Source organism: Chaetodon trifascialis, chromosome 8 (assembly GCF_039877785.1).
Source record: "Chaetodon trifascialis isolate fChaTrf1 chromosome 8, fChaTrf1.hap1, whole genome shotgun sequence".
NCBI lineage: Eukaryota > Metazoa > Chordata > Actinopteri > Chaetodontiformes > Chaetodontidae > Chaetodon > Chaetodon trifascialis.
In genome coordinates, this window is record NC_092063.1 from 12,039,828 (window position 1) to 12,054,946 (window position 15,119).

The window sequence follows — 15,119 nt, forward strand, 5'->3', positions numbered from 1 at the left end:
ATGTTTGAAGCCTTCCCAGGGCAGGATGAAGCTTTGCCTGATGCTTCCTGTAGCTAAATATCAAGAGTATGTTTTCCTCAGTAACGAGGGACTTGTCTGATATGACAAAACATTCTGAAGACCGAAAAGCTAAGACGGGTAGAGCATCGGCTGAATGTGGGTCTGCAGAGGCACTTATGAAAGTTTTTTAAATATGTTATTGATCGAAAAACCTTTGCTGCGAACAAGGGCTGTTGTTGCTTTCATAACAACAGTGGGATGAGGTTTAGCTTTGATCATTTAAAAGATGTGGTGGGCCTCCACCTCATAAAATTATCGGCTCTGAATGACTCAACTAAACAGTTCATAGGGCTGTTAATCTCTCGTATATGTTCCCCACTGATGAAAAGACTCAATATCTATACCAGACACACACACACACACACACACACACACACACACACACACACACACACACACACACACACACACACGGACATGTGTCATCCTTCTGGATAGCTTTGAGGGGTAAGATGATGCATCTGCGTTATTACGATGAGCTCTCTATCTCCAATACAAACAGGTCCAATTCCCAAACCACCCAGTGTGGTGATGATAGCAGGCTGATGACAGGTCAACTGGTGTGTCACTATGTCTTTCTGCCTTTGTGTGTGTGTGTGTGTGTGTGTGTGTGTGTGTGTGTTCCCAGTCATAAGGAATTGACATCTGGAGAACTGAGAGTAAAAACAGTCTGCAGGATGTTTATGTGGGTGTAATATAAAATGGAACGGAAGAAGTAAAAAATAATATAAATAACAACAGGGAGTCTGTTTGGTGTATCAAACTGTAGTTCGTGAATCTCTTCAGGTTGCAGTTTTGTATTTTTTGACTAGTAAATCACAGCTTTGTCCCCTGTCCCTGTGTTGTTTTGGAGGTCATTCATTTTATTCTTGGACTGTTTTCTTAACTGGATTGACTTTTAATTTGAATTTTACATAGTGATGCAAAAGCTTGACTCCTTTAGCTTTACGCACCTTTGACAGACTCGACAGTTTCTATCAAGTATTTTGGGAATCGAGAAATGACTTCATGGTAAGGCGACCCTCTCAGCCCCACTTTGGCATCGTCACTCTTTAATGCAGCGAATGATGTACATACTGGAAAAATGACTCCCAGACTGGTGAGCAGATGCAGTCACATCAGTGTTAGATACTTTTAAAATGATAATAGCTCACCCCTGCAGAGACTAGCTGAAACTGCACAACATATCACTCATTGCTGCCCCATTTTGTGTCTGTGAGAGCATAAGAATATGATCTTCTCCTCGGGGCCTCTCCATGGACAGTCACCATGACTTATAGCATGTTACCATGATGTCATTGCTGTAGTTTGAGCCCTGCATTGATCCTAATAGTTAGAGGCTGAATTTAACTAAAAATAATGAGGAACTGGTTTTTAAATGAAAAAAGAAAACACGTATGCAAGGTTTGTGCGGGCATTTTTGGTCTTACGTATCACAACACAGAACAGTGGGAGCTCTGTTTGAGCCCTTGGTCTACGAGACCATGACCAATGCATAATGATGCATTTATTTATTTATTTTTTCATTTTTGGTTCCCCCCCTTTTTTTTTTCTGTCGTTGGGGGGTGGGGGTGTGGGAGGTACACACGCAGAGCCGGTTGTGGTGTGGTTTTGGCATACATGTGTTATTCATGTTCAAACATTGTGGTCATCTCAATCCATATTCATGCTTTTAGAAAGGCTGGCTGTGTGCATGGAAGTATAGTATCCCCTATCATGTTCCCTCCCTATAGCAACCACAGACAGAGAGATTCGATTACGTCTACTTGGGCAGCATTGGGTATAATGGGTGTCTGCTTGTGTGTGTGTGTGTGTCTATATAGAGGGATGCCCTGTACACAAGAGTCTCTGTTAGTTATGATAGCGTCTCACAGGTCTCCCCTCGGCTTTCTCAGGGGAACCTAACTCCGTTTCCATCCACCCTCTGCCTCTCTTTCAGCATGTGCTCCGGCCTGGTGTCATCGCTGGCTCTGGCCTGGTGTCATCAGCACAGCATGGCCTTTGATTGCAAAGAAAAGTCCAGAGAGAGAGAGAGAGAGTGTGATATAGAGATAAATAGAGATGTTCCCTGGCCTTCTACATTTCCTCTGTTTCCTCTCCCCCACTTTGATCTCTCTCTCCCTCTCCATGGAGCGATTGCTCTCCTGTCCATCCATTTTTCCTAATTTTATGAGCTTTCATTTTAGTTGAAATACACTCCCATGTTCATGTCCCTTGTTGGCTCAATGGATACATGCCGCCTAATGACTGTCTGTTATTAATGTCTTGTTCATTTGAGCAAACTGCTGTGTCCATGCAGGCGTATGCTCACCATGTTTTTCCCCCCCAAAAAAACTTCAGTGCTCCTTTCTCTCTCTTTTCTCACCCTCCTCCTACATGTTTTGCTCACCGCCCCAAAACAACACTGGCACTTTTGAGTCTCATGCATTTGAATAGCGAGGGGAAGTGCTGAATGTTGATCGAAAGGAAAATGTTGGTCCAGCATTGGCACAGTGTTCAGTGTGTGAGTGTGTGTGTGTACTGTATATAAACAAATATGAGCATTACTTACTTCTTTTGCGTCCAGATGTGTATGACGGACAATGATCTCTCTCTAATTTTAAACTACTTCCTAAAATAGTGTTGTCGCACCATTACAAGGGCTGAGTATCAAACCCCAATACGTTTCGATTAGTGACTGCAATGTGACGCAAGTTGACATCTATGTATGCTGAGATTCTTTATCCTGTTTACTTCATCTTTGCTTAGATATTTCCTGATCTAAATCAGGAAGCTGCTAACTTTAGTTTTATCCAAGCAAAGTTCTTGTACTGCTACTTCATTTATGACAACACTGAATAGTGATGCATTGAAAATGGAAGAAGCAGGTTTATATTCCTCAAACTTGCATTGAAAATTCCAAGGGATACCCATCCCTAAACAATGCTATTACTACTTGTAGTTTAATCCTAAAGTAATGTTAGAAAGTGGAGATACATAGCTTGAATATCATTACTGGCTATAGAGACTTAACATCTATTGCATGACGCTGTCACCTGACTTTGGGGTCAAATCAGTGCCTTAGTGTCTGAAATTTGTCTTAATGCATTGCCTCGGTTGAACAATATGTACAGTTTGTGTGGCAGCACAATTTAATGCAGGATTTCTCATCCTCAAATTAGCAAATTGCATTGGCCTCCTAAATGTTTATTGCTGTGATATTTGCAGCTTCATGAGGATGTTGTGAGGCACGAAAGTTAATAAAAAGATACGCTGTAGGGTTAAGTATTCCAGGTGAGTAATCGTGTGTGTGTTACAGCTGTATTTCTCAGAGATCCTTACAGATAACTCTTCACTGTGTGTTTACGTTCCTGTGTGTGAGCGTGTGTGTGATCTTGATAGATCTGTGATGAGGCCACCAGTGCCTTTCATCCTAATGGATTCCATCTGACCAATCACAGCGCAGAGAAATGGCTACAGATAAGCCTGTTGGATTTAAGGGGAGGATCCGGTAAACAGCCTGTGATAGGCCCCCCTGCATCCCCCTATCAGCAATCAGCCGGGGTTAATGGTGAAAGCCCCAGGCTGGCTGATTGGAGCCAGGCTACACACATCAGTCAAGACAAACCCAGTGTTGGGCCATGTGTCAGGCTCCAGCTATTCAAGTCTGTCGTCTTCCTGACCACAACACGTGCACTTCACTTCAAGAAGTCAGACGTGTTCGACTTGATGAAGAACTTAAACCTGACTGTATCCTGATGATGACACAAGCCATAACTCACGCTGACCTGTTTCGACCTCACCTGTTGGCAGTCAAGTATTAGTATTTCATACTGTAAGATCTGAGACAGGCACTTTGGTTTCTGTCAAACCCACTCAGATGAAAGTGGGTCACAGTTTGACCCTCTGTCTCTCAGTTGATCCACATGACTATATGATGTATTTGACCCGTCTGACCAGATCACTGTAAAATGGGCCTGGGTCAGAAACTACAGGTTGACACATGGCTGCTGATGTTCCCACCGGGTGGCCACATATTCTTTCTTTCTTTCTTTCTTTCTTTCTTTCTTTCTTTCTTTCTTTCTTTCTTTCTTTCTTTCTTTCTTTCTTTCTTTCTTTCTTTCTGATCAAAGGGCCCCCATTCTCTCGCTTCAAGAAGGAGAAAAAGGAGAGAATTAATACTAATGGTGCTGGGAGCAGAGGAATAAAGCGTCGGGGTAATTACCCAGCAATCACTGCAGCATTCCGCAGCTGAGGGGGGCAGAGATACGGTCTTGAGCCTAAAGAGCATGGACGTGGATCAACTTGGCCGGCACACACTCAAACACACTCACACTCACGTACAGCCTAGCTTGCACAAGTGCAATCTGTCTTCATTGAACAGCTCTGGGTTTGCAGGAGTCTCTGCCTGCTCATTTTGCTCTGTGGTCAACCAGGAGAAATCACTATGAAAACAACACTCGCTTCGTCTCTCTCGCCGTTTCTCTGTCGTTCTCCGCATGTGTGTCTGTGGTGTGTGTGTGTGTGTGTGTGTGCATGTCTGTGTGCAGGTGTCTGTTTGATATGTATGAATGCAGTTTCTTACAGGTCTCTGTGTGAATGACTTTCTGGAGGAATGTGTGGTGGAGAGGGGGAGGATGTCTGCTTGTCATATGTGTAAGTGCAGCCCCCATCGCCTGAAACTGGCCCAACATTCATGATAATAATCACAGCCTGATTGTTTGTGTGTGCGTGTGTGTGTGTGTGTGTGTGTGTGTGTGTGTGTGTGTGTGTGTGTGTGTGTGTGTGTGTGTGTGTGTGTGTGTGTGTGTGTGTGTGTGTGTGTGTGTGTGTGTGTGTGTGTGTGTGTGTGTGAGAGAGAGAGAGAGAGATAGAGAGAGAGAGAGAGAGAGAGAGTATTCCTCAGAGATCAGTACTGTATGTTCAAAATAAACAACATGTTACAGTGGACGTACAAAATTAGATAAGTGGATACGGCTTCCTGTTTGTGTATGTGCGTCCTCATACAAATGCATTTATGCACACACACAAACAGTGGGCCTCATTTATCAAGCTTCTTAAATGTTTGTCTTTCAGGAATCATAAAATGGGGTTGTCATTGTTTTTGTTTATTTCTTTGTTTATTGTCCAAAACGAGGATTTGTGTTGTGTTTCCATGGCAATCTTTATTGGCAGTTACTCAAAGGAGTAATTAAACAGGCTTTTTTGAACAGTGTTTGTTGTTAGTTGGTCAACACCATAAAGAAGGATTCATTGCAGCTTATGGAAATAACTCCGGTGCATCTGTCGCCCACTGCGCCTGTGACCGTTTATTACTTGTGTGTTTCTGGTGACGCGGTTATGTGAAGAAAATAATTGCTACTGTGTTTGGATTTTTCGCCTTTTCGGTTCTTGTTTTCTCAGTAGCCTGTGGGTTTTTCAAAACTTTATTTGTGAAGGACTTTTCTAAGTTCGGTAACCGAGGTCAGGGCTTTTTTTCCTGGTATTAAGAACAAACAAATGGCAACCAGTTGAGGCAGGCTGTGTTTTAACTTATGCAGAACGTGACTGTAATGTGCTTTTAGCCTACACACAGTGTTAAAATAGCTGAGTAAACCCTTAACTCCTCGGCACCTTGCTGATGATGGCAGCTGCCAAACTGCAGAACTTTGGATACTAAATAATGTGTGTCTGTTCTGGAGGACGGCTTTTAGTGCTGTTTTTCTGATCTTTTTTTCCACTTAACATAATTTATTTCTATGTCTTTCTTTGTGGTTGTTCTGCTATTCTCTATTGGATGTTTTTGAGGTTCTGCTGATTTATAACAAAGGTCATGTGATTGGGATTTATCCCTGTATGCATGCTGACAGCCTCATTTTTCTGAACAAATACAAATGCTTGTTTGTGAAAATATACAATGGAAGTGACATCATGCTCATCGTGCATCAAATGAGTTCTGCACTCTTGCTTCACAACATGTACGTCTCTGCTTTTGTGCATGTTTACGCGCCTGTGTGACTGCATTCAAATAGGAGTGTGTGTGGACACAGAGCACCTTTGTATTTTTAAACAGGCACTGATGGTTAGTAGCCTGTGAGACTCACAGGCCTCAGTCGTAATCGTAATGAAACCCGTAGAAAATTCTGTCTCTTTCGTTTGCTCCCAGCTCCACTTCGACAAATCTTTTTTTGGCTGCAGGATAGGCGAGGGCCTGCCTTTTTGGCTTGTCAATGCTGGATTCTGCCTCGCATGGTCCTTTTTGGTTTGGAGACAACAAAAAAAAGGTTCAGTAGAGAATAGCACAGCAGATATAGAGAGACGTGCAGACATGCTTGCACAGATGCAGGTAAACAGTGGCCAGTACTTATTTTTGTGCAATTGTGCCCAGGCCTCTTCTGCAGCCAAGTGTTGGCAAACAGATCAAAAAAGTATGTTCTTTCATCAGGGAGAAAGACTTTGTGACTCGCTTTTGCTCTCTTTGAAGAGGAAAAAAGCAAAGCTGTTCCCTGACAGACATAAAGAATGACCTCTACTTTTCCTTGTTGAGAAAAGTGTGGATGATTTCAGAACCTGAGCATCGCGCTTCTTGACCGTCCCTCCTCTTCCTCGCTCTCTCGGGCACCACTCGTCTTATGAAGTCATTGTGCTCTGTCGTTCTGGTTGATAACAGATGAGTAATGACTCCAGCATGACATCAGGAAGGTCATTTGAGGGGAATAGGGGAGAGGTGTCATTTCCTGCTTTAAGGGTCTCTGTGCCACATTGTCCCCTTACATTCCCAGCCAGTCGACTCAGCGGGCTATAGAGACGTGGCGGGGACATCTCAGCTATGGGTATATGGCAGCAGTTCCCTTCCAGTAGCTAACTGGATTTGCGCAAGGTAATGTTTCCGGACAATTTTATGTTGAGCTGCTACTCTTATTCACGGAAACTTATAATGAGGTAGCATGTATGTGAGTGTCTTGCCCAATGGTGCGAGTAAAATCTGGGACCAAAGAGGACAATATCTCTTCTCTTCTATTAAGTGAAGATGTGAAGTATCAAATCTCATGAATATGGAGTTCACTTGTTCAAAGAACTTTGGGAATTTGAGTCGCCTCTGTGGTTGTGTGCCTCTCTGCTGTCCTCACACAGCGGGAGAACACGCATTTTTTCATTTTAAATGAACTCCGGAGTTGTCACAAGTAGATAAATGAGCCTGTTGCAGAAAATCGCCACATGGGGGCGCCAGCTTACACAGTATCCGTACTTCCCCAGTTTGCCGGTGTGTCTCCGTTTCACAGGCAGTGAAGTGGTGGTTGTGGGAAACGGTCGTGGGACAGGGGTTAAATGAAGTGCAGGCACACCCTCCTCACACTGAAAAGGTCACTGTCTTCCCTGAGCCTCATGACCAAACTGTGCCTCTCTTTGAAGAGCCACATCTGAGCGCTGAGGAGCAGGAGGATGTCCTTTATTAATGTGGGAATCAACAAGCTCTGATGGCAGGGAATGAGAACAGTATGCAGGTGTACACGTCTTAGTGTACTGTAACACACACAGACGCACGCACAAACATAATAAAATTCCAAGTTTAATATGTACATGCTTTGCTTGGCTCGCAGTATGTGATTGTGGAGGACTTGAAGTAGCAGTATATTTCCAGTGTGTCGTCTTTCATCGTGTTTCTGTCTGTCTGTGACCTAGATTTCTCTGGGGAAGTACACACTGTGTTACTACATATTGTTCAGTTTGCGGTTATTGTCCCTCTGTGTATTTGTGTGAGGCTGCGTGTGTGTGTGTGTGCATGCATGCACGTATGTGTCGATGCCAGGATCTCTGGGTTTTACAACTGTCCCTGTCATATTTTCAGAGGCGATGACAAGCGCAGAGAAATGAGTTGCCTTTCAGAAAGGGCAACCAATTATTGTTTGGTATTTTTATTGGTCCAAAAGAGTTTTAAAAATATAAATGATTGTATTTTTATGGTGGTCACACTCCACGCTGGTCTCCTTTGTGTTCTGCAGAAATGATTCCTCTGGAGGCCACAGAGTTCTAGTTCCTACTTTGGATGGAGGACAGACGGGTCGACCGAGTTTGTGGTTCTGCTCCGGAAAAAGCCGCTTTTAGATCACGACTTTTCGCCAGAGACACAGGGTCTGATACTGTTTCGCTAACTTCTCTCCCATTACATTAGACCTCAGCTTGTCCTAATCATGATCATACTCTACAGACTGCAAATGCAATGTAACACCAAGGCTCCCAAAGACTTTCAAAGCCTACGAAAAGAGAATCAAAACTGTTTTGCTGACAGTCATTAACTTTTTAACTTAGCTTCTCCCCACTCAAAAAATTATATCACAGCCCACTTTTAACCCACTAGATTCACCAACTAGTAGATAAATATAAACACTGTAATTGTAGCAGCATCACCAAATTAAAAATTGTATTTGTAAACCTCTTTGTTCCCATATTGTTACATGTGCAGTACATTATTTGTGTTGTTTTAACATAATCATGTCATTGACAATTAGGCAATTATTGCAGTCACTGATAAGTAAAAATCACTGGTAATTAAATCTCTTTAATTTATTATTCAGCTGCAGTTTGGAGACACAACTGTGCAAAGTCAAGTTCAGTTAAAGGTAACCATGCATCACCACTCCTTCTTTTAAGGAGAACCTGGTCCCGTCCTATCAGCTTGTCGATAAAGTAATCAGAGTCAAAACAGTGTGGCTCTAAACAGTGCGGAGCCGTGTGTGGGAGAGGACTGAGGCAGACGTCATGGTCTCTCAGGAGGATACACATTCACTGAGACAGTCCACACCGCAGTGCCTGGCCCATAGAGTCATGGTAGCCGCCTGTCGTAGGTGGTCTGCTTCAGCGGGAGGTGTGTGCGGTTGGAGAGTGGGATGACATATGCACAGTGGTTTAATGATAAAAGTCTGTGTGTATGTGTGACTGGCTTTGTGCGTGTGTGAGACAGATGCGGGAGTATAGTTTAAGGCAGCCTCATACACTGAGAGATAAAATGAATGACTGCTGTTCTCATCATAACAATCCAGCTACTGGACGGAAGGCCCCCCTCTCTCTCCCAGAAAGGCATACAGCTGCCCTGCACCTCGCCTGTCCGCAAAAGGCATTTCTCTTCAAATGTTTTGACTTTGAGAATTCTGAAGGAATTCCTCGCCCTCTTTCCCATATCCACGACTCATGTGGGTCATTCTCATCCGACGATATAACGTTTGAGTTGCGTTGAACGTTTTTCTGCACAATTTCACCGAAGGCCCAGTGACGAGGCTAAATGTTTCATCAAGAGGTTGTTATTTTGTGCGGCCAGGCCAAAGCAAACTCAAGCATGGTGAAGAATGCAATCATTTATCTAATACCAGAGGCGACATGCTCAATTCGACCTGAAGCAGGGCCATGTGGTGCCCACAGAGCCAGGGTGTGCATGAGTGCATATGTATATGTTTCGGTGCATATTTAGGAGACCAAGGTATGTCGAAGCTACTGAGCTGCTACAACTGGAAGCCAAAGCCTGATATGTGGTTTGTTTGTACTTCCTCCTGTATTTACTGCATGTTGAGATAAGCACGTTCCAGCGTCAGTCTTGTGTACTCTGTAGGGGGGGTTCACGGGTGCTCCATGATGTGGAGATCGTCAATGTTAGAATGCTTCCAGCTTTAGCACTCAAGTGCCTACATCCCTTGAAAAATAAGTGAGAAGTACCTCTTCAGCCCACACACTTAGAATGAGAGAAACATAAGAGAAAAAATGAGGAAACCCATGTTAACCTCGCCTCTCCCAGTTTCGTTCTCACTCACAGCGTCTGCCCTAAAGTCCCGTCGAGCAGTCGTGAATTGCTGGGAATTTTATATGACTGTGGTAGTGTGAAGCTTTCCCATCATTCCCTGAAGGGTTTAATGTCCCTATCGCTTGTGGACAGACCTATCAGAGCCTTCGGCTTGGTTGTGTAATGACTGTCATTAACCTATCAAGATCTGCTGAAGGGTCCTGGCTGCTTTTTCCCATCCCCTCCTGCCACTTTCTCTCCATTGCCAAAACCAAGATGGCTCCTTTAAATCCTTGCTGTGGTCCTCCAGGGAGCATGGAACACCAAAGTCTCCAGTCTAATTGGATTCATTTGTAAAATAACTGTGGAGATTTGGACATTATCTATCTATATACCCATGACTGGAATGCGGCTTATTCTCCCCACTGGACATTTTTTTACCCTGTCACCATTTCAGTTAAAATGCAGTCTCTTGATGGCCTGAAGTGCTTTTGTTGTTTTTTATTGGATTCTCATGTTCATTAAATAATGAATTCTTTTCAGTGCATGTGCCTCTCTTTTGTACAGTGCAGGCCCTGATCTGAGAGAGGACCAATTGGGTCAAATGTGGCATTAATGCTTTGCAGCAGTGAGTGAATGGTGCTTTGTCCGTCTGTAGAAAAACCGCCAAAGAAGACTGAGTCATGCAAATGGACCCTCTATGCCAGTGTGTGGCTCTCAAGGAATCTCAGCGAGTCCATCAACTTCTCAAACTCAACTACCCTTTTCATTCATGATGATATTAATTCAGAATTTAAAGGAATGTAGCTTGTAGAAATTAGAAGTCACAAGCAAGACACTGTGTCCTGTCACCAGATGTGCTGTCCCTTTGAAACTAATTTGTGGCCCTCTGGAGTATCACTGCATCGCACTGTGTCCTAGTCCAGCTACATCTGCTAGTGTTTTGTTTGGTACAGCCCAGAGCGTTTTGTGTTTGTGCCCGTGCATTTGTCTTTGTGTGTGTGTTTGTGTTCTGTTTTGTGGATGTTCATCAGATAAAGCCTGTTGAACACCACAACTGGCTATTACACCACCACTTTAGCGACATGAGGTTAGCCACAGAAAGGCAGATGTAGAGACACAGTCCTGTAAGTCAGTGTGCTGGATTAACTCTTTATTTAACACTACTGAACTTGTCCTGAAGCTGATTTGATCACACTGTCCAGTGGCTGTATTTGCTCCCTACACCTCTCCACTTAGTAGAATTAACTTCTTCTCTCTTCATGGATCCAACCATAATTTTCCTGAGTGATAGAGTGCAGGCTTTCATTGCTGTGCATCTTTGAGATGCCAGGCCAGAATGGAAGACATTGCAACAGGAAATTGGAGAATACAGCCAGAGGCTGAGCACACTGTTCACAGTTGAAATTCATCTTCTTGATGAACGGTAATGGGATAATCTCTTTTCATCGTAGCTTGGTACCGCAAAGTCTCCAGTAATGGCACTCCAGTTGGGTACATTGTGCAAATGGCACTTAACCTCTCAGCTTTTCCCATGATTCTTTTAATTACTGTCACTGTTATGTGCTTCTTTCACATCGACATGCCGCTAACCCCAGCTCCTCTGCTTCTCTGTCTGTCCTTCTCTCTCCAGATTGAGAACCTGCTGGAACAGTTAAAGGATAAGGACAAACAGCTGGCTGGGTTGAGGGAAAGAGTCCAGGGCCTTCAGACTGACTCCAGCAACACAGACACAGCCCTGGCCACACTGGAGGAAGCCCTCTCAGAAAAGGTACAGAGCAGAGGAAGGCATGAACAGAGGATGAGGATGTGCTTGTAAAAAAAATCCAAAGGTTGGGAGGTCATGAAATTTTGACAGCAACTACTGAGAAAAGAGACTCGAGGTAGATAGATGTTGTTGTGTTAGTCACTGGATGGATGGCGTGAAGGATTACACACACTGCTGATGACGAGACGAAAACATGTTTGTCAGGTGTAGACAATAAAAACTCACAAAATGAAACCATTAGACCACCACTTGGCCTGGAAATTTTTACCCATTGAGGCACACTGGTCTTTCAGGAAGCTGGTATATGGCATATGGCTTAATTAAGTTGCGTGCTTTGCTATGACTCACTGCAATAATTTACTGACACAGCCTCCTGATTTATAGACCTTGGGCCACACTAGATGAGGTCCACTCTGAAAACAGTAATGGAGAGAAGGAGGCACTGGGAGAAGGGAGGTCTAAGGTGAACATAGACAGAGGATTAGTTCCTGTCTGTAACTGCGCTGAACATAGGGAGGGAATGATCTATAGAATAAGGGGAGGATAGAAGTTTTGAAAGGGGGAGGAATGGAGGGATGGAAAAGTGGAATGGCAGAAGAGGCACAGCCCTGATGGAAGAGGTGGCCTCAGAATTACGGGAGGGAGAGGTCAAGGAATGCACGGGTGGAGGCAGAGTAAAAAAATTAGCAACTTCTGCAAGATGTATGAAAGAAGAAGAGAAAGAACAGAGCTGGCAAGAAAAATACAGTCACAAAGCATCAGACAGGGGTAGAAATTCAGTAACCGATAGCACACATATAGAGGAAAAAATTAGCAGCAGTGACCATGAGTGAACATAATGAGAGAGACGGTGCAGACTTGATGCTGCACTGTAACGTTTCAAAGGGATGTGTACAATCCAGGTCTAATGTTAGTAAAATATGAAATTTGTTTCTAACTTGCTACCTTATCAAGTGGCTCTAATACTGGGAAATACAGTCTGCATAGCCTCAGGAAGTAATATAGGTAGCACAGTGCTGTATGCATCCATAGGAAGACACAGTGCAGCATAAAGTGGCAGAGCTGCAACTGCCACGTAAGTCAAGGTGAGCTAAGCAGACTTACTCCACATGGGTGGACGAGTGAGCGGATGGCCTGGATGTTGGTCGTAAACATTCAGCGTTTGTTGTTTTCTGGCAACAAGAGAGCGCAGCTGGTGTCCATAAAGCCTCACCTCAACTCTACCGAGCTAGCATTAGCTAACACCAAAAGACGGATGGCCCTCTTGGCCACTGCAGTGTTTTGTTTTCTGCACATGCACTGCATTTCACAGCACAGATCATTTATATTAGAAAACCCTATTGATTTTGCAGGATTCCAGGGTAAATAAGTTGCTTTGGAGAAGCAGGAAAGCTAATGCTAATGGTGTTTTTTTTCTTTAGCAATGTGTTTCTGAATTTGCCCTGACGGTGACAGGCTGCCAGTGATTTCTAATTGGAGACAGGCTTGAACACAGGGCAGATTTGATGTTATATACAGAACTGACCATGACCGTGGAGATGTCAAATCCTAGTCTGGCAGTATATACACTCTGCCTTGAACTGACTGGCTTCATTTCAGAGTGACTCCATCTTGCTTAGCTTTGTTACATGTTTAAAGTTGTTGCTAGCAGACATTTGTTGGTACTACAGTCTAAAAAAACGATTGCTTTGGCGCTGCGGGCTAAAAAATGGTTCCCATTTAGATGTTTGTTTGCACTGCAGGCTAAAAGATGGATGCTGGTTTATGTTTTGTTGGCACTGGCTGCTGCTTATGGGTTTATAGAGTTCCCAGTTAGGACAGATGTGGATGTCCAGCTGTTTTGCTTGTTTTCTAGTGGCTGCCACATTTTTATGGGTTCCATTGTGCACATACTCTTGTGTGTGTAAGTGTATGTCTTTACATTTGTTGTTATATGTTTCTGTTGGCTACTTAAGCTTGTGTTACTTGTGTTTTGACCTGCGAAGAGCGTACTTGTGTGAGGGACTGAAGGAACAGGGTCAATAGAAGGAGCGTCCATGACAAAATTTGAGTGGCCTATAACTCTCTGAGATCTGGTAGATCCCTGCTGTTTGAGGGAGCTCTGAATTAATCTTAACAGTGACAAGGATTCTGCGGAGAGAGCGTATCCTCTTTTAATGAACAAATACATATCGTTAAATCATAGTTAAATCGAAAACACAAGTACCACATGAGGAGGCTGGGGTGGTGGTGGAAGCTCTGGCAGCAAACATCGTTAGCATGAGCATCATCATCAGAGTAAGTGATAAGTGTGTGGTTATAATATCTACAGTGTCTTCCTGCATGAGTATGATTGGATGTTACTAGCCACGGCTGGTAATGAGCCAATCATTGTGAAGCATATTACAAACAGCTGATGCCAATCACTCTGTACAGGCGTGACTTCAGTGCTCTGTCTGAAGTAACTAACAGCTATGTTGCATTTCAGTCAGTAAAGTCATAATGACGAACCGATTGTTTACAGCAAATGGTTACAGTTAGATTTGGTGTGAGAGATTGAATCCGAGCAGTGACGAAGGTTCTGCTGAGAGAGCTAATCCCCCAAAACCCGCAGAACCGCCATCCTGAATTTATGTTGCGATTTCCCTTGAATGTTTGCAAAGCCTTTCTCATCTTAGAAGTAGCTCAGACAAAATCATGGCTTCCCTTAGATAAACATGTGGCATGGATAAGGCTGCCTGATTATGGCATAAATCATAATCACAATAATTCTGGTCAATATTGGGCTCAGAAGTGTATCCAAAATCGAAATTAATTTTAATTAATTGCCCATCCCTACAACAGGATACTAACGGTATTCAGATGTCAGGGGCTGTCTTATTAATATCACAACATCATTGGAAATGAAGGCATGTCCTGAATACCAGGCATGAGTTTATTAAAAAGAAAAAAAGAAGAAGAAGAAAAAAAAAGCAAGAAAAGGAGAGGAATATGGCCAAGAACAATTCAGCCCATAGAGGAATATCAAATTATCACTGTGGGCATTGGCATTAAAGCAATCACTTTCCAGACCACAAGAATTAGCTCAACTGCCACAACATCTTAATTTTTGAACAATACCAATGGAAATGAATACATATTCACTACAAATGAATACACAGATTGCAAATGAATATACAGAGATTCAATGGCAAACTAGTAATCTGAGCAGCCAGCAGCACAACATCACCTGCAAGCATGCAGAAGCCATAAAGGCCAATATTTCATGTTTGTCATAAATTCACTCTGAAGAGCAACAGCACAGCAAAAATAGCCAACAACAGTTAAGCCATCTTAAATTATAAGAAAACACAGCCTATACTAAGCCAAGAACCGAGCGTAATGGAGAGTTGACAGTCGTCACAGACCAGCAGCTTATGCAGGAAGCTTTTTTGTCCTGGCATCTGGACTGACGGCTATTAGACAACCACCTGACTGTAACTCTCAGAAGGGCTGCAGAAGAAATGGTGATGGCAGGAGTGTCGTCGTCATCATCTTCAATCCAGAATTGTTTGCTTTGTGCTCACAGAAATCCATCTATTG

At 43.4% G+C, this 15,119-nt stretch overlaps 1 protein-coding gene across 6 annotated transcripts in view; it reads left to right on the top strand.

The window, feature by feature from the left end:
• Positions 1–15,119, top strand: part of LOC139334582 (ERC protein 2) — a 149,942-nt gene that overhangs the window by 41,942 nt on the left and 92,881 nt on the right. For all 6 annotated transcript variants that reach the window (XR_011602389.1, XM_070967549.1, XM_070967550.1 and 3 more), the window contains one exon: positions 11,424–11,561. Coding sequence is in view for 5 of the 6 variants with exons in the window: in XM_070967549.1 (XP_070823650.1) it covers positions 11,424–11,561 (138 nt within the window). In the remaining variant the exon portion in view is untranslated. The remainder of the gene's footprint in view (positions 1–11,423; positions 11,562–15,119) is intronic.